The sequence below is a fragment of the Eucyclogobius newberryi genome, unplaced genomic scaffold (assembly GCF_026437365.1).
Source record: "Eucyclogobius newberryi isolate DKJ021-1_F unplaced genomic scaffold, fEucNew1.0.hap1 SCAF_12, whole genome shotgun sequence".
NCBI classification, from domain to species: domain Eukaryota; kingdom Metazoa; phylum Chordata; class Actinopteri; order Gobiiformes; family Gobiidae; genus Eucyclogobius; species Eucyclogobius newberryi.
In genome coordinates, this window is record NW_027315746.1 from 31796776 (window position 1) to 31819109 (window position 22334).

General features: G+C 44.6%; 1 protein-coding gene across 1 annotated transcript; it reads left to right on the plus strand.

Moving 5' to 3' along the window:
* The first annotated feature begins 456 nt into the window (after positions 1 to 456).
* On the plus strand, positions 457 to 20277 carry LOC140355864 (uncharacterized). The gene is made up of 10 exons (XM_072440504.1): positions 457 to 822; positions 853 to 894; positions 8980 to 9104; positions 9178 to 9313; positions 10032 to 10648; positions 13465 to 13469; positions 14541 to 14790; positions 16710 to 16764; positions 18084 to 18202; positions 19350 to 20277. The coding sequence occupies exons 1-10, from the start codon at positions 600 to 602 to the stop codon at positions 19944 to 19946; spliced, it is 2169 nt and encodes a 722-aa protein (XP_072296605.1). The 5' UTR covers positions 457 to 599; the 3' UTR covers positions 19947 to 20277.
* The last annotated feature ends 2057 nt before the right edge of the window (positions 20278 to 22334 follow it).

Sequence of the window (22334 nt, forward strand, 5' to 3'; positions counted from 1 at the left end):
ATACACCTTCAGTTATTAACTGACATCAAATCTTAAAAGTAGGCAATTGTTTGTCCTGTACTAACCCCTAGACAAAAGTGTCTCTCCCCCATTTCACCCTGTCCTCACCTGTCTAATAATCTTTTAAAAAGTACAAACCCCTGTTCAATCCCGACTCTGGTATAACTCACATCCAAGCAGCCTGGTTTTTTCATGTTTTGTGAAATTCTGAGGTTAATCCCAGTTTCTTTAATGAAATCACATATTCCACTTCACCTTTGACTCCATTTGGAATTCAGCCGGGTAGTTTTTATTTATTTTTATTATTTGTTGTATTACAGCTGGGGGGCATGGGACACTTTCTTTCAAAAGTTGTTGGTGTTTTCTCCTCCAAACTCGCTTAACTCTGAAACTCCCAAACAAAAACTGGCAACCCCTTCAGAGACACGCCCACAGAAGTCTGGAGACCTCCCACCCCAAGCCGCGCCGCGACGGGCCGCGACACGCTCCGCTCCCCCGGGCCGCCGTTTGTCCGTCTCCGCTCCGGTAGAAGCCCTGTTCAGCCGCGGCTGCTCCGCGTCCGTGCTCCGGTGTGTGCGCTCCGGTGCTCGGTGCTCAGGATGACCCCCACGTACGAGGCGTTCCGCTCGCAGCTGGCCTCCATCATGGCGGCGGTGGCGGAGATGTGCGAGCTGATGGACGACAACTACGGCGCGCTGCAGCTGGAGCTCAGCCGTAGCCACAGAGAGAACGAGGCGCTGCGGAACAAGCTGCAGCTGATCGAGAGCATCGTGGCCCGCGGAGGACACCGGGGAGACGTGGTCGTGTTCGGCGGCGGCGGCGGTGGCGGCGGCGGCGGCAGTGGCAGAGAAGAGAGAGCCGAGAGGGCGCTGCTGCCTGTGCCGAAGAGGAGAGGTCAGTGATGGGGGATGTGTGAGGCGGACCGTGGGGGAAGAGTCGTCGTTTTTGTCGCAGAAAAATTACAAATACAGGGGCAAAAATACTCACGTAAAAAGTATTTCATTCAAGAAACTGAAGTAGAAGTATTAAACTAAGTATCAAGTTAAATTACACAGATTTCGACTACTAATAGATCAGCAAATCATCTTATTTTAGTTATCAGAAGCAATTTTCCTGGTCTTTTTTATCCATACAGGCAATAAACAGTTGACAAGATGTCCCTATAAATGTGCTAAAAAATACTTGGATAAATAAACCCCTCTGCCATTTCATCAGGTCTAAAACCACAAAAAATACTTGGTATTGGTGTTAGTATCCGCTCTGCTGAGACTCTGTTTACCGGCTTGATTCCAGGGCTGACTCTTCTTCATCTTCCTCTCCTTCTTTGATGTACAGCTCTATTCTTTAGGCTTTGATATGTGGTTGCACCTGCTTCTCTGTGTGTATAGAAGAACTTTTAGGACTACGACAAAGTCTAAGGAATAAAGTCTGGCGGTAATGCAACACTCGGATGTCAACCGCCATAAAACAACAACAACAACAACAACAACAAGTTCAGTCTCCCCTTTGTTCTGTGTCTGTTCGTCATTTGTCCAAAAGACTGCTAGTATCTCCTGCCCTGTGTGTTCCTGCCCGTCTACCTGAGCTAAGTTGGTGCTTTCCTGTTTTGACTTTTTGGAATTTTGAATCTTTGTGCTTTGCCTTTGGATTTTGAACATTTATTAAATAAACTCTACTTTGCCTTTATCCCGACTGCTTTTGGGTTTTTGCCACCGGGATCATAACAGTACGAACAGACCAAGATGAACCCTACAGATCCGAATCGGGTGAAGGCGGCCCTCGAACAACAAGGAACTGTGCTGGGGCGGCACCAGACTCGGCTGGAGGTGATTGCTTCAAGCATCAGAGACCTGACTGCCCAGAAACAACCGCTTCAACTCTCCCAGCGGTCTGCAGCCGATTCGACCGCCTCATCTTCACCGCCAGTTCATGAGCCCAAATTGCCTCCTCCCGAGAAGTACTCTGGTGAGCCTGGTACTTGCCGCTCTTTCCTATCTCAAAGCTCTCTCGTTTTTGAGCTGCAACCGACCACTTTTCCCTCCGAGCGTGCCAGGGTAGCCTACGTGATCACCCAACTATCCGGGCGAGCCAGAGAATGGGGAACCGCCCTATGAGATGCCAGGTCTCCTTACTGTGGAGATTTTCAGGGGTTCGCTGCCGAGATGACAAAGAGTTTTTGATCGCTCTAAGCACGGACATGAGGCAGCACGGGAGTTACTCAGAGAAATAGATTTTCAAAGTTAGGGGCCCCCAAGCAATTTCAGAAGCCTGCAAGCGCGCGCAGCATCGCAGCGTCATAAGAACAAGATAAATGTGTTGTTTTAAACCTGGTTATTAGCATGTAAAACAATTTAAAATACTTTTATCTGTTATTTGATATGAAGAGCACAAATACTGAATCATATAAACCAGAGATCATGATCTTTAAAACTGTTAAATTTAATATAATAATGTTTCTTATATACAAAATAAATACTGTTTACAGCATTTGACACAAGGAGATCTTGTGGAATATATGAAATCACGTCCTACAAAATAAACTACTAACATATATACATTGCCCCCGAAAATTAGACAGGGCATTTCCGAGGACACGTGAACGCAACACGAACGCAGGGGCCAATCAGATGCCCGCTTTCATCGATATTACATCACGGAGACCGCTCGGCCAATGAGAAGCGAGAAGACGTGCGAAGTGGGCATGTCTGTCAAAACGAAACTTAAGCGATGAAAATGGCCCGAATATTGCCAAATTACTAGTTAAATTTTGATTTAACTAGTGGGCCCCCTCCTATTTCAAACCACGGGCCTGCCGGAGAGTCAACTGCTTGCGGGCCCCCCGTCTATATTTCGCAGCCTGTTACTACATATATGCCAGGGACGCAGGTCAGTGTCTGATTATGCTATTGATTTCCAAACCCTCTCAGCCTCGTCAGGCTGGAACTCGGACGCCTTGTAAGAGGGGTACTGATGGTGACGCCATTAAAACCCTCATCAGACCAACGAACTCTCCTTCCTGCTGTCTTGAGGTGGGGGAACAAACAACAGGAGGTGGTGGCCCTGCTCGACTCAGGAGCGGAGGAGAGTTTCATAGATTCTTGCTTTGTGGCCCAGTGGGGACTACCTACCAATGAACTCAAGACTCCGATGGAGGCCAATGCGTTGAATGGTCAGAAGTTGGCCAGAAACACCTGAGCCAGTGTTCTGGTGGACCTCTGTCGGGTAACCATCATGAACGAATTATTTTTTTTATTATTGATTCTCCCCATGCGCCCTTGGTCCTTGGTCACCCCTGGCTTTCCAAACACAACCCACATGTTGACTGGGTGAGTAGGGGAATTGTGGGTTGGAGCCCGTTCTGTCATTCGCACTGTCTCCTGCGTGCTCACACCCCACAGTCTCTAGGGCCCGGGACTCCAGATGAATACCCAGATCTGTCAGCTGTCTCTCCAGAATATTTGGACCTCAAAGCTGTCTTCAGCAAATCCAGGGCCTCCTCTTTACCTCCTCACCGCCCTTATGACTGTGGTATTGACCTGCTTCCTGGCACATCTCCCCCTAGAGGTCTCCTTTATTCCCTGTCCCGACCCGAGACTGAAGCCATGGACAAGTATGTACGGGAGTCCCTTGCGGCGGGCATAATCCATCCGTCCTCTTCTCCTGCAGGGGCTGGATTCTTTGTTAGCAAGAAGGATGGCTCTTTATGCCCATGTATTGACTATCGAGGACTCAATAACATCACTGTTTTTACCAAGCTCGACCTACATAATGCGTATGATCTCATCCGCATCCGTGAGGGGGATGAATGGAAGACTGCTTTCAATACAACCTCGGGTCACTATGAGTACCTAGCCTTATCGTTTGGTCTTACTAATGCCCCTGCTGTGTCTCAAGCATTACTTAATGATGTGCTCAGGGACATGCTCAATCAGTTTACTTTCGTATATTTGGATGACATCCTAATTTTTTCAAAGTCTCTGATCATGTTTTCCATGTCCGTAGAGTCCTTCAACAACTGCTTGAGAATCAACTTTATGTCAAGGCTGAGAAGTGTGAATTCCATCAGGACACTGTCACTTTTCTGGGCCATGTCATTTCACCCGGCGCCATCCAGATAGACCAACAAAAGGTCAGAGCAGTCCTCGAATGGCGAACACCCTCTAGTCGCAAGGAACTTCAAAGCTTCCTTGGCTTTGCAAATTTTTATCGCCGTTTTATTCGCAATTACAGCACTTTGGCAGCCCCCCTCACAGCTCTGACCTCACCGGCTGTCAAGTTCAACTGGTCCTCCTCTGCCGAAGAGGCGTTCTGCTCCGGTTCACCTCAGCTCCCATTCTTATCCAACCTGATCCCGACCGGCAGTTCATTGTGGAGATTGATGCCTCTGACATTGGCATTGGAGCAGTACTCTCCGCCAAGGATAACAAGGTCCATCCCTGTGCTTTTTTTTTCTCATCGCCTCACCCCCACTGAACATAACTATGATGTTGGCAATAGGGAACTGTTAGCAGTCAAGATGGCCTTTGAGGAGTGGAGGCACTGGCTGGAGGGCTCTTCTGTGCCATTCCTGGTCTGGACCGACCATAACAATTTTGAATAACTTTCGCACCGCCTAAAGACTCAACCCCCGTCAAGCCCGCTGGGCTCTATTCTTTTCTAGGTTCAATTTCACCGTATCTTTCCGCCCTGGCCACAAGAACTTGAAGCCTGATGCACTGTCCCGAATGTTTAGGCCTTGTGAAAGAACCTGACACCATCCTTCCCCCAAGTTGTGTTGTAGGGGCAGCACAGTTCAACATTGTTCTTGCAGCCCAGTCTAATGAAGCAGGGCCCAGTAAATGTCCTAGTAATCGGCTTTATGTTCTCAGTACTGTTCGCCCACAGGTATTGCAGTGGGGCCATTCCTCCCAGCTGTCTGGCCATCCGGGATCCAAGCGGACGCAAGCCTTCATCAGCCGAAGATTTTGGTGGCCCTCCATGAAAGAAGAGGTCCACAAATTTGTTCAAGCCTGCCCTGTCTGTGTCCGAAATAAGACCTCCACCCGACCACCTGCTGGCCTACTGCAGCCCCTGCCTGTTCCTAGAAGACCCTGGTCCCATATTGCCCTCGACTTCGTCACGGGGCTACCCCCATCAGCGGGTAACACAACGATCCTAACTGTAGTGGATTGTTTTTCAAAGTCTATCCATTTCATTCCACTTCCTAAGCGCCCTTCTGCCAAGGAGACAGCAGTGTTAATGGTTCAACATGTTTTTAAGCTCCATGGGCTACCTACTGAAGTGGTTTCAGACAGGGGGCCACAATTTACCTCCAGTTTTTGGAGGGCATTTTGTAAATTGATTGGTGCTTCTGTTTGCCTGTCTTCTGGGTTCCATCCACAGTCCAACGGTCAGACTGAGAGGGCCAACCAACAACTGGAGACGGTGCTGCGTTGCGTGGCCTCCCAGAACCCTGCTTCGTGGAGCCAGCAGTTGCCGTGGGCTGAGTATGCCATAAACTCTCACATATCTTCTGCCACTGGTCACTCACCCTTTGAATGTTCCCTGGGCTATCAGCCGCCTCTTTTTCCGGATCAGGAGAGTGAAGTGGGGGTTCCCTCTGCTGAGGCATTCATCCGTCGCTGCCGGCGGACATGGAGGCGTACACGCTCGGCTCTTCTCCGCTCCTCCGCCAAGATGAAGGTCCAAGCAGACAAGCATCGCTCCCAACCACCCCCTTATCGTCAGGGACAGCGCGTATGGCTCTCTACCCATGACCTCCCTCTCAAGACGGAATCCCGTAAGCTCACCCCCCGCTTCATCGGATCCTTCCCCATCAACAAGATCATCAGCCCCACTGCCGTCCGCCTCAGCCTCCCTGGTCCCTTGCGTCGTATCCACCCAACCTTCCATGTTTCCAAGGTCAAGCCTTTCTTCTGCAGCCCCCTGCATCCTGCCCCCATGCCCCCCCCTACTGGATGTCCGCCGCCGGGGTCGAGGACTCCAGTACCTCGTTGACTGGTACGGCCCTGAGGAGAGGTGCTGGGTTCCGTCCCGGTACATTATGGACCCATCACTCCGCAGGGACTTCCACCGTTAGCATCCTGTCCCACCCAAGAAAACGCCTGGAGGCGTTCATTAGGGAGGGGCTACTGTTAGTATCCGCTCTGCTGAGACTGTTTACCGGCTTTATTCCAGGGCTGACTCTTCTTCATCTTCCTCTCCTCCTTTGATGTACAGCTTTTTTAAGCTTCATTCTTTAGGCTTTGATATGTCGTTGCACCTGCTTCTCTGTGTGTATTTAAGTTTGTCATTTGATGTCTGTCCAAAAGACTGCTAGTATCCCCTGCCCTGCTTTGTTTTCCTGCCTGTCTACCTGAGCTAAGTTGGTGCTTTCCTGTTTTGACTTTTTGGAAATTTAATCCTTGTTAAATAAACTCTACTTTGCCTTTATCCAGACTGCTTTTGGGTTTTTGCCACCAGATCATAACAATTGGAGTATTGGAGTAAAACATACAGATGGCGAACCCGCTCTTAAAAGTAGTGAAGTAAAAAGTATCCACTGTAAAAGTAAAGTAAAAGTACAGATATCTACACTTTTCAGTAAAACCAAGGTAATATGATTATATTTCAGATTTTACAAATATTTTGCTTGTTTTTCTCTAATTTGTGGTGACGTTTATTACATGTGTAATTACACAACCGTTACTCTGCAACCAGATTGTTAAAGAGGACCAGTCAACAGTTATAATTTGACAAGTAATGACACCTTATTTTGGTATAGTTTATTTTGTTAAATTGTTGTGTAAACTGTATAAAAAGGTGTAAGTTGCGTGCAGATTTTCTTTTATTTTCCATTTAATATTTTCACTTTCCTGTAATTTTCAATATGAATATTACAATTTTACACAAGCAACAGCAACTTGACTGATGAAAAACGAGGATGATTATTTACCACACGTTTCGACACTCATCCGAGAGTCATTCTCAATCTACGAATCAACACCGGGAACTCCGATATTCATCCTACTCTGAGTAGGACCTGCCCACCAGGCGGGACCTCAGGCTGTTTTTGTTTTCACTAGAATCTAACCCTCTTTGTTCACTATCAGCCTCCTATTGTAGCCTGGCTTACTCTCTCTACTCTCTGAATACCTGATTAGCATCCAAATACCTTGGGGGTCTCCCTCTCCAGGGATTCAAAATTCTTAAACCACTGTTTCTATTTAAGGGCAGTTGTTTTAACAAAGATTTCCTCTTTCACTCTTCTTTCAAACCATCTTTTCTCCCTGCTTAGAATCTTCACCTCACTGTCTTCAATAGTGTGGTTAGTGGCTTTAAGATGAGCTTCTCCTCCTGTTCCTTGCTGTTGGAGCAGCCTCTGTCACGAGCTGTTGACTTCTTCCTGTGTCTGAAGGGACGGCAGGGTTAACTCTTTTATTACCAAAGCGTAACATCGTGGACTGATCGGTGGTTTTGAACTGAAACCGATATTATTCAATTATATGAATATTGGCCGATGGCGATACTGGGCTGATATATAGGTTCACCCCTAGTAATTCAAGTGCTTTTTGATCCAATTGGAAGTTTTTGTTCTCACTGTAGACTCTCTATAAACACCTGTTTTAAGCACTCTTGGAGGGGCGTTTACTACAGACTACAACTGGCTTCTGAACGATAGCTCCTTTAAGTCAACCTAACTTGACCTGGCTCTCTCTGAATTGAGTTCTATACAATATCAATCTAGAATATTTTAATCTGATTGGTCAAAGCGTCACAACAGCGCTGAGAACAAGCTGAGAAAACAAACGGTTAAATCCAGTCAGAGAAAAGCACAGACTTCTTCCTCAAATACACAAAGCGCTTCTATGTGCACACTTAAAAACACAGCAGGGCAGTACGCCAAAGTACGTCTGTCAGCATCGCCATGTCTGTTTAGGTTTGTCCTTAAAACTGTAATGCTGCACTGTGATTGGTCAGCTAATCAAACCTAACAGCAGCCTGCCCAGAGGTATTCTCAAGAGTTTGTGAAATTAATATTGTGAGGATTCATCTGGCGTGAGCCTAACTGTGTGAAAACTTCCAGCCACGTCTTAAATAGTGACTTAAATTGAGTCCAAGTCTCAGTTTGCAAGCCCAACCTCTGCAAAGTAGTCATAATGCTGTTATTCTTTTTGACACAGTGGGGGGACTCCCAAAGGAGTCTTTTATTTTTCTTACACTCTTCTTAGCCCCGTGCCTCCTTTTGTGTGCACTTGTGTAAAGTGTCGGGTTCCATTTATTCTGCGGAAACAAGACAAAGAGATGGTCGTATAATTCTAAAGATTTTAATGCCTAACACTTACATTAATACAGATAGAAACCGTGCAGAACTCTCCCTAACGCATGCGCAAAGTGGAGCTGGCGCTCTGACATCCAACTTCCGACACAGACACACACACAGACACACACACACAGACACACACACAGACACACACACACACACACACAGACGCACACACAGACAGACACAGACGCACACACACACAGACACACACACACACACAGACGCACAGACAGACAGACACACACACACACACAGACAGACACACACAGACACACACAGACAGACACACACACAGACACACACACAGACACACACACACACGAATATTCATGACGGTAGAATCTGGTCATGCCTCAGGCTCCATCCACCGGCCGTTGTCTAGTTGATCTCTTTATACGGTGTTGTTTTGTCCACTTTTAAGACAGGAAACGGCGCCTGTAACACTTATAAAAGTTACATTTAACTTCTGCTAATGCATGATACATGTCTAGATACGTCTGGTGGTTTGACCGTTGAGTGAACTTGTCAGCCCAGTGGCAGCAAAGCAGAGGTGGGGTATTGTGTGAGGCGGGTGTGCGTGCAGACTGTTGATTTCCTGAAAAATCAATAAATGCACAAACAGGATTAAAGCTTTATTTACAACAAAAGCCATAATAACAGTGTTGTTTGGTTAGAGGGCGTCACATCTCCTGGACTCGGGGTCAAAGTGAAGAAGAGCTGCTTGGGTGTGTCTCCTCCGGACACCACTACCAGCACCCACGGATGCAGAGCTACAGAGGGCACCCTGCACTTCAGCCTGGTGAGAGAGGGGCTCCACAGGGGATGCATAAACCTACTCTGATGGTGTCAGACTGACCATACTTGTGTCACAGAGGCTGACAACGGCAGAGGAGGAAGAGAAGGCAGACCTGGTGCTGATAAAAACCGAGGACACTGAGGAAGACGAAGAGGTGGAGGAGGAGGAAGACAGCTCTGCAACTCCAGACGATGTGTCCCTGAGCCACGCTGGTGAGAGGGTGTTTTCATGGCCTGATTTGGCGCAATGCTCATGCCCAGATACTTTGGCACAAACTTTATTTCTGTCATAAAATACTTAAATATTAATTAATAATAATTATAAATAACAGAGCTGGGTAAAGTCTGACTTCAGATGTAAACAAGTTAACTTTGAGGATAGTTAAAATGATCTCTTGTTGATCACTCAGCAACTAGGAGTGTAGTACTCCAGAGCCAGTCTTGTATTTTTCCTGCTGTTAGCATTATCCCACAGAAAATGGAAGTTCTCTGGAATAATCCCGAGTGTTTGGGCTGGTTCCAACCCATCGAGCACATTTAGGTCAAAGCGTGTACAATTTAATGTGTTTTATTTTAGGCGTATAAAACTGGCAATATATTATCTTTAAACTTTGAATTGAGATTTAAAGTTTCAAATTAAATTAAATTGTAAGAATCCAGTGACACGGATGTTTAGAAGAAAAAAAATATCATGAAATAAACATACCGGTAGTTATAATATGTGGACTGGCATCACCATTAACTTGTATGTGATGAAACTTTAGATTTGACCAACAGTGACTCTAGTTAGTGTCTGTCAAGTGATCGAGTTTGAACGGGCAGAGAGAGAATTTGGGTCTATGTTCAACCATACATCAGGTTAGTCAGGCTTGGTCTGGATGAAGCACGTCTCTTCTACAGATTTTGATATGTCTTATTTTTTTTCTCCCAGAGTCAGAGGAAAGGAGCACTGCAGGGCCGTCTGGTCTCCACTGTGAACCTGTGAAGTCGGCTCCTTCAGGTGTCGCGGTGGATACAGTCATTGACTTGACCCCAGAGCCCACTTACAAATCCTTCAGCCATAGCCCCATCCCTCAAAACCTCTCCACGGCCAACGACACCGCTCCAGACGACACGTTGACCAATCCGAGCCAGAGACACGACCAGGACTTGAACGCGTTCCCCTTCATTGGCCTGAGCGCGTCCCAGCTGGATCTGAACCAGTTTGGCGGCAGTAGCAGCAGCAGCAGCAGCAGCTGCGACCGGCGCTTCGGCTGCACGTACTGTGGTAAATGCTTTTCGTCTGCGCGGGGGCTGGAGACGCACATCCGGGTTCACACGGGCGAGCGGCCGTTCCGCTGCGGTCAGTGTGGGAGGTGCTTCACCCAGTCCGGACACCTGAAGACCCATCAGAGCGTGCACACGGGAGAGCGGCCGTTTATGTGCCAGCTCTGTGGGAAAAGGTTTGCCGGGAAACAAAACCTGAGAATCCACCATCAGAAAACTCACCCAAATGAACCACAGGGGCCCTTACAGAGGAGCTGGAGAGAGGGACTTAAAGGCGCAATGGACGATTTTTCGGCGATTTGAGAACACACACGTGCGTTTGTTTATTAGCGCGACGGATCGCATCGCATCTCTCGTCTCCTGTAGATTTCCGTCTTCTAAGTCAGCTCGAACAGTCTTTCTGTCTTAATTTTGGCCCGCACACTGAGGGAACTATATTATGATAGATCAATGCGCGTAGACACGTGCAAACGTGGGGACCAGCCACACGCGGCTGCAGGTGTTACGGCAGTTTCCTGTAAACAATGTTTCTGCCACTACACAGGTGAGCGATAGGTGCGTTTTATGATTGATACGTGGCAGGACTAATCGGCAGTCCACGCCACGAGGAAATAAGACTCAGATTCGGGCCCAAAAAATAAGCAGGTTTGACCTTCTCCGATGGAGGCAAGTACTTTCTGGTGCTGGCAGGGAAGACATTGAACTTTGTTTGCTTTCGAATGGATAGGTAATTAAGGGGAACACCAGGATAAATTGCATTTGGATCTTTAGCCACGGTAGTCTCTCGTGTTCCTTTTAAATTCCTCCTCATTTCAAACAATGGACTCTTGGATCATTTAACAGGCAACCTATTGATACTTTGCAGTGTGAACACGCTGGGAGGACTCCATTGATGTCTATGGAGAAACAGCCAGATATGTTTTTAGTTGGTCTGAAAACTCAAGCTAAAATACAAAATAGATTCAAACACATGTTTGTGATAATGCTAGCTTGTGACTAGTTTCATTTTGTGGAACAGTTGTAGTGATCTGGACGCTGTTTTTTGAAAAACAAGACTTTCGTCCAAAAGTCATTCTCAAACTGCGTCCAAGTGAATGTTTTTCTACGATGGAACACTCCTGGATGAATGAGGGATTATGTCATCTGAAACTACAGGATTTATTTAACCGCACAAATAGCTCACCTTTTGTAATTTCAACTACATCAGGTCTTTTATAGTTGTGTCAAAACCAAGCTCAGATTAAATTGAATTTCTAACGGAGCTTTGGACAGAGACATGCCTCCAGTTAGCTTCACACCCCTCAGCTAATGTTGATGACGTCACACTAAGGGGATCTATTCATGTAAAGTTGGCTGGCCTTTAGCAATTGGAATCAAGTGAGACAGACATGCGGCTTTAAAATGTTAAATTAAAGTGCAGATTGCATTGTGCAAAAGGAGCGGTGTCTCCTCCAGCAGCAGAACAAGGAGTGATGTTCCCAGCTGCCGTTAATCCTGTCCCACTAACTGGGTGAAACTACAATCGATTGTGCAGGGGAGATAGACTTAAAATAAGCTCTTAAAACTCACTAAAAGCTCTAAAATATAAACCCATAAATTATTTCACTATAAACAAATGTATACATAAAATCCTAAAACCAACACCAAACTATGATTAAAAACCCTTTTAAAAGCCCCATCATGCTTACCCTAAACATCCTCTGCCTTGGTCCATCGGGGAACCCTCTTAAGGGGGACAGAGGAGGTGAGTAAAACATGGTTGAAACAATTCACTAAAAACACTGCAAATTACATCAACAAACACTTAACATAAGTATTGCACTACATATTGCACATATACAATTAGTCCCTCTTGGACAGACGGCTTCAATTAAAGTGCCCTGTGCTCCAGATTTAAAATTGGATAAAAGGACAGACATTACTTCAGAGAGCTCCATCACTTTGAATAGGTGTGTTTAAGATGAGAAAGGCAGCTGCAGGCGTTTGGGTGGAGTCGGGGGTTTACAGTTGGATGACGTGGTACTTGGGTCCACGTCATCCAACTGTCAAGAGCTCAAGGCCAGATCAATTCAGTGTAACATGGTGTGACCTTGTTTACCTGCCCCAAGGCTTCAGCCTCCAGGGTGACCAGGAGAGCCTTGGAGAAGCTAAACCAGGAAGCTAATGCAGTTTTTTAAAAAGTGGATTTAGTAAAGCGCTTAACTAAAGCATTTACAAATCCTTTAAGGAATATAAAGTATGTTAGATCATTTATTTAATGTTTTTTTTTTTTTAATGTTTTACTTTTGTTAAAACATTTACCAAATCATGTTTTCAAAGTTGCTTCAGTAAAATAATTAATCAATTACAGAGCTGGGTAAATGTAGTTAATAAGTCTCAAGAACACTTTAAATAAAAACAGTTGTTAAGTTATGTATTAAATCATGAATTTGATTAAGGGGCCAAGAGTTTTCACAAGTCGGACTGGCCTCGTTTCCAAGGCAACGTGCTGCGTGTTCATTGAGTCCACGTTCAAACCGCGCTCTGCTGAAAACACTGGGGGATGTTCTAGGCGCGCCCTGGATAAGAAAGACCTGCGCTGCTCCGATCGGTGTTGATCAACGGTGGAATTTAAGGTTTCGCCCTAACTACTGGACTGCACGAGGCTGGGCCGTTTTTCTTATTCTCGAGTTTCTTTGAGCTCATGAGCTGTTCTGAGCTCAAATATTGGACAAACCGGTTTTCTTGCTAGTCAAACGCAATTCACAATCATGAAATGCACCACTTTCAGGCCTCATACATTTTATCTACACAAAAGTGATCATGGATGATTTCCTGACAGTTTTTTAAGAGTGTGCCAGAAATCCTCCAGAAAAGCAAATGTCCCAAACTTTAATCTGAATTGTAAACACGATGTTATGATGCGTTCAGACCGTAGCATCCTAATTCGCACCGGACGCCCGAGTTGGACACCGGTACATTTGAGGGCAGACACTTTGGAAAATAAACTGGGGAAAAAAACGACAATTCACCAGCAGATGCGCACCCGAGGCGTCCAGTGCACATGTGTAGTGCAGAATTAGTTGTTTCCCTGTGTTGCTGTTCTCTTGGTCTGGCAGAGCAGGTGGAGAAAGTGGCTTTGGTGTATTTACTTTACAAAGTCCAAAAACTGTGGCGATCGGCTCCGGCGCTTGTCTTGGTCCTGCAGATACTTCAGAGGTGAGCACAGATGAGTGAATATCATCATTTGCTCCAGGAGCTGTCTGGATGATTTTTTTTTTACCAGTGCAGGGTTTGTTTTAGGCCTTCTGGATAATGTTCCATATAATATGGACTGCTTTGAGTGCGATTTCAGTTTTTCATTTGTTTTGTACTTCTCCTTCATTCTCTGGAGAATATTCAGCTCCAATGAAACCATACTGAAAAGTGTTTTATTGCTATTTCAACCCATAAAATACAACCTGCGTATTATCACTGAATGTTGCAGTATTTCAATGTAAATAAAAAGTGGCAAATATTTTTAAACTATTTTGTCAGAATAGATTTATTTTACTTGTAAATCTTTTTTGTGTGTGTTTCGTCATCAAAAACATATTTTAGAGTGGTGTGTGGTTTCATTCAAATGTTGAAAATGTGGAAATGTGTTATATTTTTAGATTGTTTACAGGGGCCAGACTGAAACGCTCTTCCGCCTCCGGTTTCAGAAGTTCCCATTTGTGTTCAGTGTTCACCATAAAATCTGTGAGGAATTTAAACATTAAGAAATAAAACAATATTAGATTATTCATTTGCAACTTGCTCCCTACTGTGTGTTTATTAATTATTGATGTATTTTAGTGAGAAATTACTTCCACATAAGGAATGAATGGAGCTGGAAGTGGAGCGGAAAGCTAGTCGGTTGTGAAAAGGGCCCTTTAAAAAACAATTACAAAGCTTAATGAGCAATATGAAACATGCAAGACTGAGGGTTGGCAAAAGCAAATGCGATGAACATTTTCATGAGAGAGACGGCGGCGCTTTGTTTTTGTCACGTGACTCTCACATGTTGACTCTTATTTTGAAATCGTGCATGCAGCCGGAAGTAATACCCAGACCTAAACAAAAAAGAGATTCCGTCCTCTCCTGCTCCAGTCAGTCGTTTGTTTTGCTGCAGCGTGCCCTCTCGTCGTTCTTCCCGGAAAATGCTCGCGAACAGCCGCGCCCTCCACGAGCAGCTGGCCGTCATCATGTCCACGCTGTCCAGGGCGGCGCTGTCCCAGATGTGCGCCGCCGTGGACCAGGGCTTCTCCACGCTGCACGCCGAGATCTGCCGCAGAAACAAGGAGAACGCCGAGCTCAAGAAGAAACTCCATCTCATCGAGTCCATAATCATCCATACCGGCGGGAAAAGTAACGAAGGGGCCGCAGAGAACACCGTGACTGGGTCTGTTGGACCAGAGGAGCAGGTACAGTCTTGGCCCTCCGGCTTTCCATGTCCCAATTGTCTTCCAGCTGGTTTCCATTCTCAGGGTCGGTCATCCGAGTCAATTGCTCACAGTGGAACTAACATCTGATCTTACTTTAGGCCATTAACTGGACTATTCAATCTCTCCTATAATCGCCTCGTATGATATTTGGTATTAGACCAAAACTAGGATTAAAATCTAGGTTTTATCTGAGAATAAACTGGTGAGACCGTACAGGACAAGCTCCATCTATAATGCAGTACAGATGATGAACACAGTGGTGCAGAGAAATGACTTTAGTTCAGCTCTTGTGATATTACAGTTTAGGGTTTCAATGATTATTCACTATAATTGGAAAGATAGACACCCTTAGGATTCGGATGCTAATAACTTACACAGTGAGGAAAGAAAGTGTGAGTCGGAGACAATAGAGGCTGAGAGCCCAATAAAGGACTGATGGTAAACAAAGAGGTTTGGTTTCTGTAGATACCAATAACACTTTTTCATCAGGAGGTCCCGCCTGGTGGGCAGGGCCTCCCCAGAGTAGGATCAATATCTGAGCTCCCGCTCCTGATTCGCAGATTGAGAATGACTCTTGGATGAGAGTCAAAGATGTCCAGATGACTACAACTGAATCTGTTTCTACAACCAATATTACTATTGATCGGCCTCAAAGAAATTATGGCAAACTGTCCGGAGCCTCAGGCAGTACTTCACCAACACAGTTTAGGGTGCAGGTGGAGACTTGTTAACCTCGACTGGGGATAACGTCGGACGGTGGAAAGAATACTTTGAGGACCTCCTTAATCCCACTGTCACGTCTTCTGAAGAAGCAGAGCCTGAGGACTCTGACTGCTGACTCACCCATCACCCGGGCTGAAGTCACTGAGGTGCTAGACTCCTCGTGGCAGGGCTCCAGGGGCGGATGAGATCCAGCGAGTTTGTTTCGCTCACATGCACTCTCGCTCTCTCTCTCTCTCTCTCTCTGGTCACTGAAGCATGTGGCCCTTCAAGAGGCTCTTAACAGTTGCCTGGTTTGTTTATGCCACGGGCTGGCCCTGCAGAGGCAGACTGTCCATCACCCGGGCTGAAGTCACTGAGGTTGCTGGCAAACACCCTGGTGGCAAGGCTCCAGGGGTGGATGAGATAAGTCCTGAGTACCCTGGATGGTCATTGGCAAACTTCAGACGGGCCTGGCCACGTGCTGACTTAAGCAGGGGAAGCCTCTGTGCAATGCATGATTTTTAATAAACAACGTAGTGTATTACCATAGTAACCTTTCAAACTGTTTTTTCTTTTTCTCTACTTTTTGAAAAAAGAAAAATCTACACCTCGTCCCAAGGGAGTTAAAACTGTAGCTTTTCAGTAAATTTGAGCAAAATGCATGTTACATTGTGCTGCATTAATGTTGCATTTATGCATAGAAAGGAGTTAGGAGCGTGTATACTTCTACCACTGTTCAGTTTTACGCAGTGACAGTATTGCTGGTTAAACAGCTTTGAAACATTTAGCATCTTTACATTACATTGGGATCTTACACTTACAACACACAGTCTCTGTTGGGAAATGTGTTTTGTTCCCTTTTAAACTTTGACACACTTTGGAAACAGTAGCTCTAAAAAACAACATTCCTAATTGTTCCGTTTTGTACATCCGTGTTATGTGGGGTTTACAGTGCTCAGAAGGAGCTATCTATAAATCTTCCACTTCCACTTTTTCTTCTCTTACACACAGATTAGAAGTGATCAGACTTCTAGAGAGAGAATATTTACGAGCGTTATTGATACGTATTCTTCACTGTTGGTTTTACTATTCACGATTATTTTGATTCATGATTTCTGTTCTCAAACTCACTGAGAAGAGTCTGAACTAAACGTATGAGAAATATTTATCTGAAACTTAATTTTTTTTGTTTGCAGGTCCAGGAGGAGATCAAACATGAAGACCCGGGCTCTGTAGGGGCTTTGGTAGAAGGTGAGTGTACTTCCTAAATTATTTCAAGTTAGACTTCCTGTTTCACCTTTTTTTTAAAAGATTTTTTTTTTTTTACCTTCAGAGCATCTGTTTAAATGTCTTTGTCTGTTGCTGCAGAGGGCGCTGGACCTGGTTTGGACTTGGTCTGGTCCTGGTCTGGTCTTTAGCCCTGGGTCTTGACCTGGTTTGGTCCTGTTCTGAACTTCTGAATGATCTTACATATTCCAACACATGGGACACACTGCAGTGCACATTTAAACACACCCAGGAGCTTCACATCACATTTGAGACACAAAAAAAGACAATTTTCATGTGGGAACAGGATTGTAAGTTGAGGGAACGCTTCAGTCCCAAATTCATCAGAGAAACACGGATAGGCCGTGGTTTATGTCGTGCATGATGATTAATTCTTTACAGCAGTGCCTTCCTTTTCTGTACACTTTAGAGAAAGATTCAAATAAACCGCAACAAATATGAAGTTACTATTTCTACCTTCCACATTACCACCATATATGTCACGAGAACACCAAAGAAGCTTAACGTCATTGTGCAACGGCACTAAAAGCTGAGCATTTACGCAATAAATGTAATTATTCAGATAACCTAAAAGGGTCAAGGGTGTGTATTCAAACTGCACCAATCAGTGTTCTTGTTCAAAAGGTCAACTGCTGTTGTGCTCCAGAGTCTGAAAGAAAATGTTAATCGTTTGCAGCCCTTAACTGCTAAAGGGCAGTGTGAAGATAAACCGGTGGACAGTGGTCGCCGTGGAGATCCATTTGGACCCAATGGGGGAAATTACGCACAATGTTTTGCTGCTTATGCTTTATCTTTAACATTTTAACAGAGTTACAAACCATTTGGCATAAACAGGCTACAGTAATATCCTAAATAAAAGGTTCACATTAAACACAATTGAGATCAGTCGGTGTAATCCCTCATTCGTCCAGGCGTGTTCCATAGTAGAAAAAGCTTCAGTTGTAGTCATCTGGACTCAGTTTGAAAAAGTACAGTTGAGATCAGGCGTTCCAGACGCTCTGCTGCCTTAGCTCATGATGATACATGTGCCACTTTCTCTGAAGCACGACAAACGCTAATTCTGAGAACAAGAAGTGATTTGGAGCTTTAGAGCTCTTCCAATGTATTTTCATGAAGAATAGTTTGTAAAGATGAGTGGTCGTTGCTTCCAATACATTAAGGAGCTTATGAAGTTTTGTTTTGTCCTTCACAGTTAACGCACCTAACCAGGGGCCATGCATTGTACAATATGATATTACAGAAATAATAGTACTTTATATGTACTTTATATTTTCCTTGCTCAGATGTCCAGTGTGCAGAGAGCAGAGAAGCACCTAGAGCTGTAGACAGCGCCCCCATGAGGACAGCTCCCCCTGCAGGAGGCTCCAGCGCCGGTGTGCATGCGAGCGGCTCCACATTCAAGGTGAGATCCAATCATGCAAGAGCGACACCATCAGGTTGAGTTACAGAGGGGGAAATGTAATAGTGAGCAGAAGCTGTTCCCAAAGTGCTGCACACAACACAAAAACAACAAAAGTATTACTTAATGTAATATGGTATGTTTAGCTTGTATTTGTTTTACGTGGATTAGGACAAGTCACTAACGAAGAACAGAGTGTGTAATGTCATTCTGCTCATGTTTCGTGACACGGGTTTTGAAACATTTCTGTTCCACAAACTTGTAGTCACACAGTTGGCCAACCTTAGGTGCACCAATGGAAACATCCAGAGCACCCAAAGGCTAATGGACCATACCTGATTTGTTGGTGGCGCCAATCAAGATCTGAAAGTGTGGTCTGTGCAGTAAACATTATTTTCAGGACGCTTCTTTTTAATTCTGAGGATCTTTTGGCCCATAGGCTCTACCAGGCAGGACCGTTTTAGTGCAGAATTGAGACTTAAGTAGGGAGGCTGAGCAGTAAATTGTCAGAGCTGGGATTCATACCAATGTATGTGGCTATTATGCAACTTAGAGATGGAAGCTTTAAGTTGCCTGCATGACTAAACTTACTGTTTGTTTTTTATTTTATTCTGTCCTATAAATTACACATGCCCAGCACAAAAACTTTGTTATACCTTATGACACAAACCAAAAAATCCAAGGCGAATACTCACATCTGGACTAATACACTTGCACCATCTAAAACTGAAGTGAACGTACAGGTCCATCTAAGAGATATACACAATTTGTAAGTCTCCACACAAACTTGGAATTACTAAATGTCTTTTTGTGATTTGCTGAGATTGGCCTCATGATTAAAAAGTATAATTCGGGCACAATTTTTGATTTATTAAGAAAACGTTATGATTGGGTGGGGTCCATTGCTCTCGTAGCAGAGCTCTGCCTCTGGACCCAGAGCCAGATCTGAGCATAGAGATACACTCTGCCATTAAATAACTTTTCCAAAGCAAACCAGTCTGGGCTACCAGTTAAAACATGGCTTTTATTAGTCCTTATGATTTCATTAGGTGGCAAAAATTCCAAGGCTAATGTGTCCAAACGTAGTTCACCACCTGAATAATAGATTGTACAGCAACTTTAACTAGTTTAAATGCTTTTTGTGTTGCAGTGTGAACTCTTTAACTTGGATCTACAAGTGGTGGACCAGCATCTGTCTGAGCCGCCTTCAGCCTGTGGACAGTTGTGGCCTTCAGCTGTGGTGAGCAACCAAACGCCGGGTCAGAGGGTGGAGCTGCCCGTGGCCTGGACCAGCAGCATGTTCACGGACCATCAGAGAATGGAGAACTGTGATGCTTTTGGGTTGAAGGTGGTCAGTGTGAGCGGGAGCCTGTCTGACAACTCCACTTTGGACTTCAGCAGGACCGAACACGGATTCGGGATAAACTCTCCAGGGAAACCGGACGTTGTGACCAAAGGGAGAGGGCGAGGGCGAGGCTCCTGTCCTAAAGGCAAACGCCACATCTGTCCCTTCTGTCACAAGGCGCTTGTGACTGCACAGAACCTGGAGTCGCACAAGCGGGTCCACACTGGAGAGAGGCCGTTTAAGTGCGACGAGTGCGGGAAGAGGTTCACACAGTCAGGCCACCTCAAGTCCCACATCCAGAGTATCCACGGTGGCCCGGCCCACCCTTGTCCCGTCTGCGGCCGTGGCTTCAGTTCCATCGGGACCATGCAGGCCCACGTGGAGAAGTGGCACCCCAACTAGGTCCAACTTGCCACTAAACAGGGCTCAACTAGTGACTTCTGAGAGTGTTCACACAACACCGCATCTGAAATGGGATTAACCCTGGGATTTAAACCTGGACAAGAGAAGGACTAAATCAGGAGTAGAACAGGACCAACCAGGTCTACATCAGGACTAAAATGGGCTCAAACAAGGAGAATTGTCGAATCCTTTGCTTACCATGCAAAATAGGCAGAATACCGAGCCCCCCTGATAACTTGGGTAAGAAAAGTATGTCATTTGTGGCCTCAAATTACTACTATTCATACCCACAAATTGGTCAAATTGTTCCCACAAATGTAGTTGGAGTTAGGGTTAGGGTTAACCCGAGTATATTGTAATAATTACTCAGCATACCCCAAGTGAGGGCCCCCAAGAAACTTTCCAGACAAACTCCACGCCTTCATCTCTTTACCTTTGAACTTGAATAAATACAGATGTGCCACAAGGGTCCATTCTTGGGCCCTTGCTTTTTTCATTTTGTATACAGTGAGGAAAGTAAGTATTTGAATTTCCTACAATTATGGAGGGGTATTATATTTTCATCCTAGGTGCAGTTCAGATTTTTAAAATAATTTATTTGTGTTATTGATGCAAATTAGTATTTACACACCTGAGAAAATCTGTGTTAATATTTGGTACAGAGGCCTTTGTTTACAATTACAGAGGTCAAACATTTCCTGTAGTTCTTTGCACAACCTGCAACAGGGATTTTGGCCCACTCCTCCACACAGATCTTTTCTAGATCTGGCAGATTTTGGCGCTGTCGCTGAGCTACAGAGTTTTAGCTCCTTCCAAAGATTTTTATTAGAGTTCGGTCTGGACACTGACTAGGTCACTCCAGAACCTTGATATGCTTCCTCCTTGGTTCTCCTGGCTGTGTCCGTTGCCCGCTCTGTTGATGTCTGTCTGCTAATGGCTCTTTTCCTGTGGTTGGACTAGTAAAGATGTAGAGAACTATTTTATTCAATATATGCATACAAATAAAGCCACTTCAATGCGCTCTCTTCTGAGAAAAGAAAACTCTGTAAAACCTGTGCAAGGATTTTAAAATATATATTTTTTAAAATCCAACCGACCAGAATTTTTTTTTCAATGTTACTGGAAACACTTTTATTTGGCCTTAGATTAATACGTGGAGCAGAGGTGGACTTTATAAAGACAGACTAACAGGTCTTTGAGAGACAGAATTCTTGCTGCTGCAATAACATACAAATACATTATTTCAAAATCATACAATGTGATTTCCAGATTTCTTAGATTCTGTCTCAGTGGAAATGAACCTACAATGAAAATATCAGACCTCTCTAAGTGGGAGAATTTGCTAAATCAAAGGGTGTTCAAATACATACTTTCCTCACTGTATTTGCCTGACTCTTGTCCAGCAGCAGAGTTTCAAATGTACGCTGACAATGCTTTGATTTATGTGCATGGAAATACTGCATATGGTTTCAAACAAACTGTCCAAGCACCTTCAAACTCAAAAGCAAATACCTGGGACTTTCACAATTCACAACTCAATTTTGAGAGCCATATCAAAAAGGTTTCCAGAGTTGCCAAAGCAAACTTGTTCACATTCAGAAGGATCAGGACTGTCTGTTGTTTCAGGCACACTCCTGCTGAGCTTCTGTCAAGCCTCTTCAAATGATATTCAGGTTTATTTTATGGCTCAATTATATAAGAAACCAATTAGGCCACACCACTGTGTTAGTTTGGACATTATAAATATGTAAACTCTCAAAAATAACATCAAATTTGCACAGCTGAAACTTGTGTTCAGATGCTCGTATAGCAGGTTCCGCAGGTTCTTGGTGACTTGATGGTTCCTCCCAGGGCAGAGGGGTCAGTCACCAGAGGAGCTCAGAGTGGAAACTATAGCGTCCCAAGGCATAAAAAAGCTTTAAAGTTGCGAACAGTGGAAATCTTTACCTGTAAAACTGAAGGGAGAAAGTCACATGTTACAAGTTTTGACCTGGTTTTTATCTATGATGTGTCTTTTGTATTACATTGTTATACTGTTTATGACTGTCTTTAAAAAGCCCATTTAGGGAAAGACAGAGAATTATCCCCGGCTTAAATGTGAGCTTCTGAAACATGTCGAAAAAACCTACTTTAGTATGGTTCTTCTGCTTTGCAACAGTAATGCCACAGTTGGTTGTTGCTGTTGTTGAACCCAGGACTGAGGACTGATGTCAAAGAAGAAATCTGAAAATGGATAGAGCCAGCTATACATTCGTTTCATTTTGCTATCATATTAAATATACATATACAGACAAGATTTTTGATGATTTGGATAAGTAAACTCAATCTTGCCTAATTTTTCAGAAATAACACTTGTACTGTACTATTGGTCAAAATCATATGTCCAAG

What these genes read in the sequence shown, in the direction of transcription:
- LOC140355864 (XM_072440504.1), top strand. Translation starts at nt 600, where the DNA reads ATGACCCCCACGTACGAGGCGTTCCGCTCGCAGCTGGCCTCCATCATG. An exon ending in GCACCCTGCACTTCAGCCTG is followed by an intron (nt 9,105 to 9,177) that starts GTGAGAGAGGGG and finishes CTTGTGTCACAG; the next exon opens with AGGCTGACAACGGCAGAGGA. An exon ending in TGTAGGGGCTTTGGTAGAAG is followed by an intron (nt 16,765 to 18,083) that starts GTGAGTGTACTT and finishes TTCCTTGCTCAG; the next exon opens with ATGTCCAGTGTGCAGAGAGC.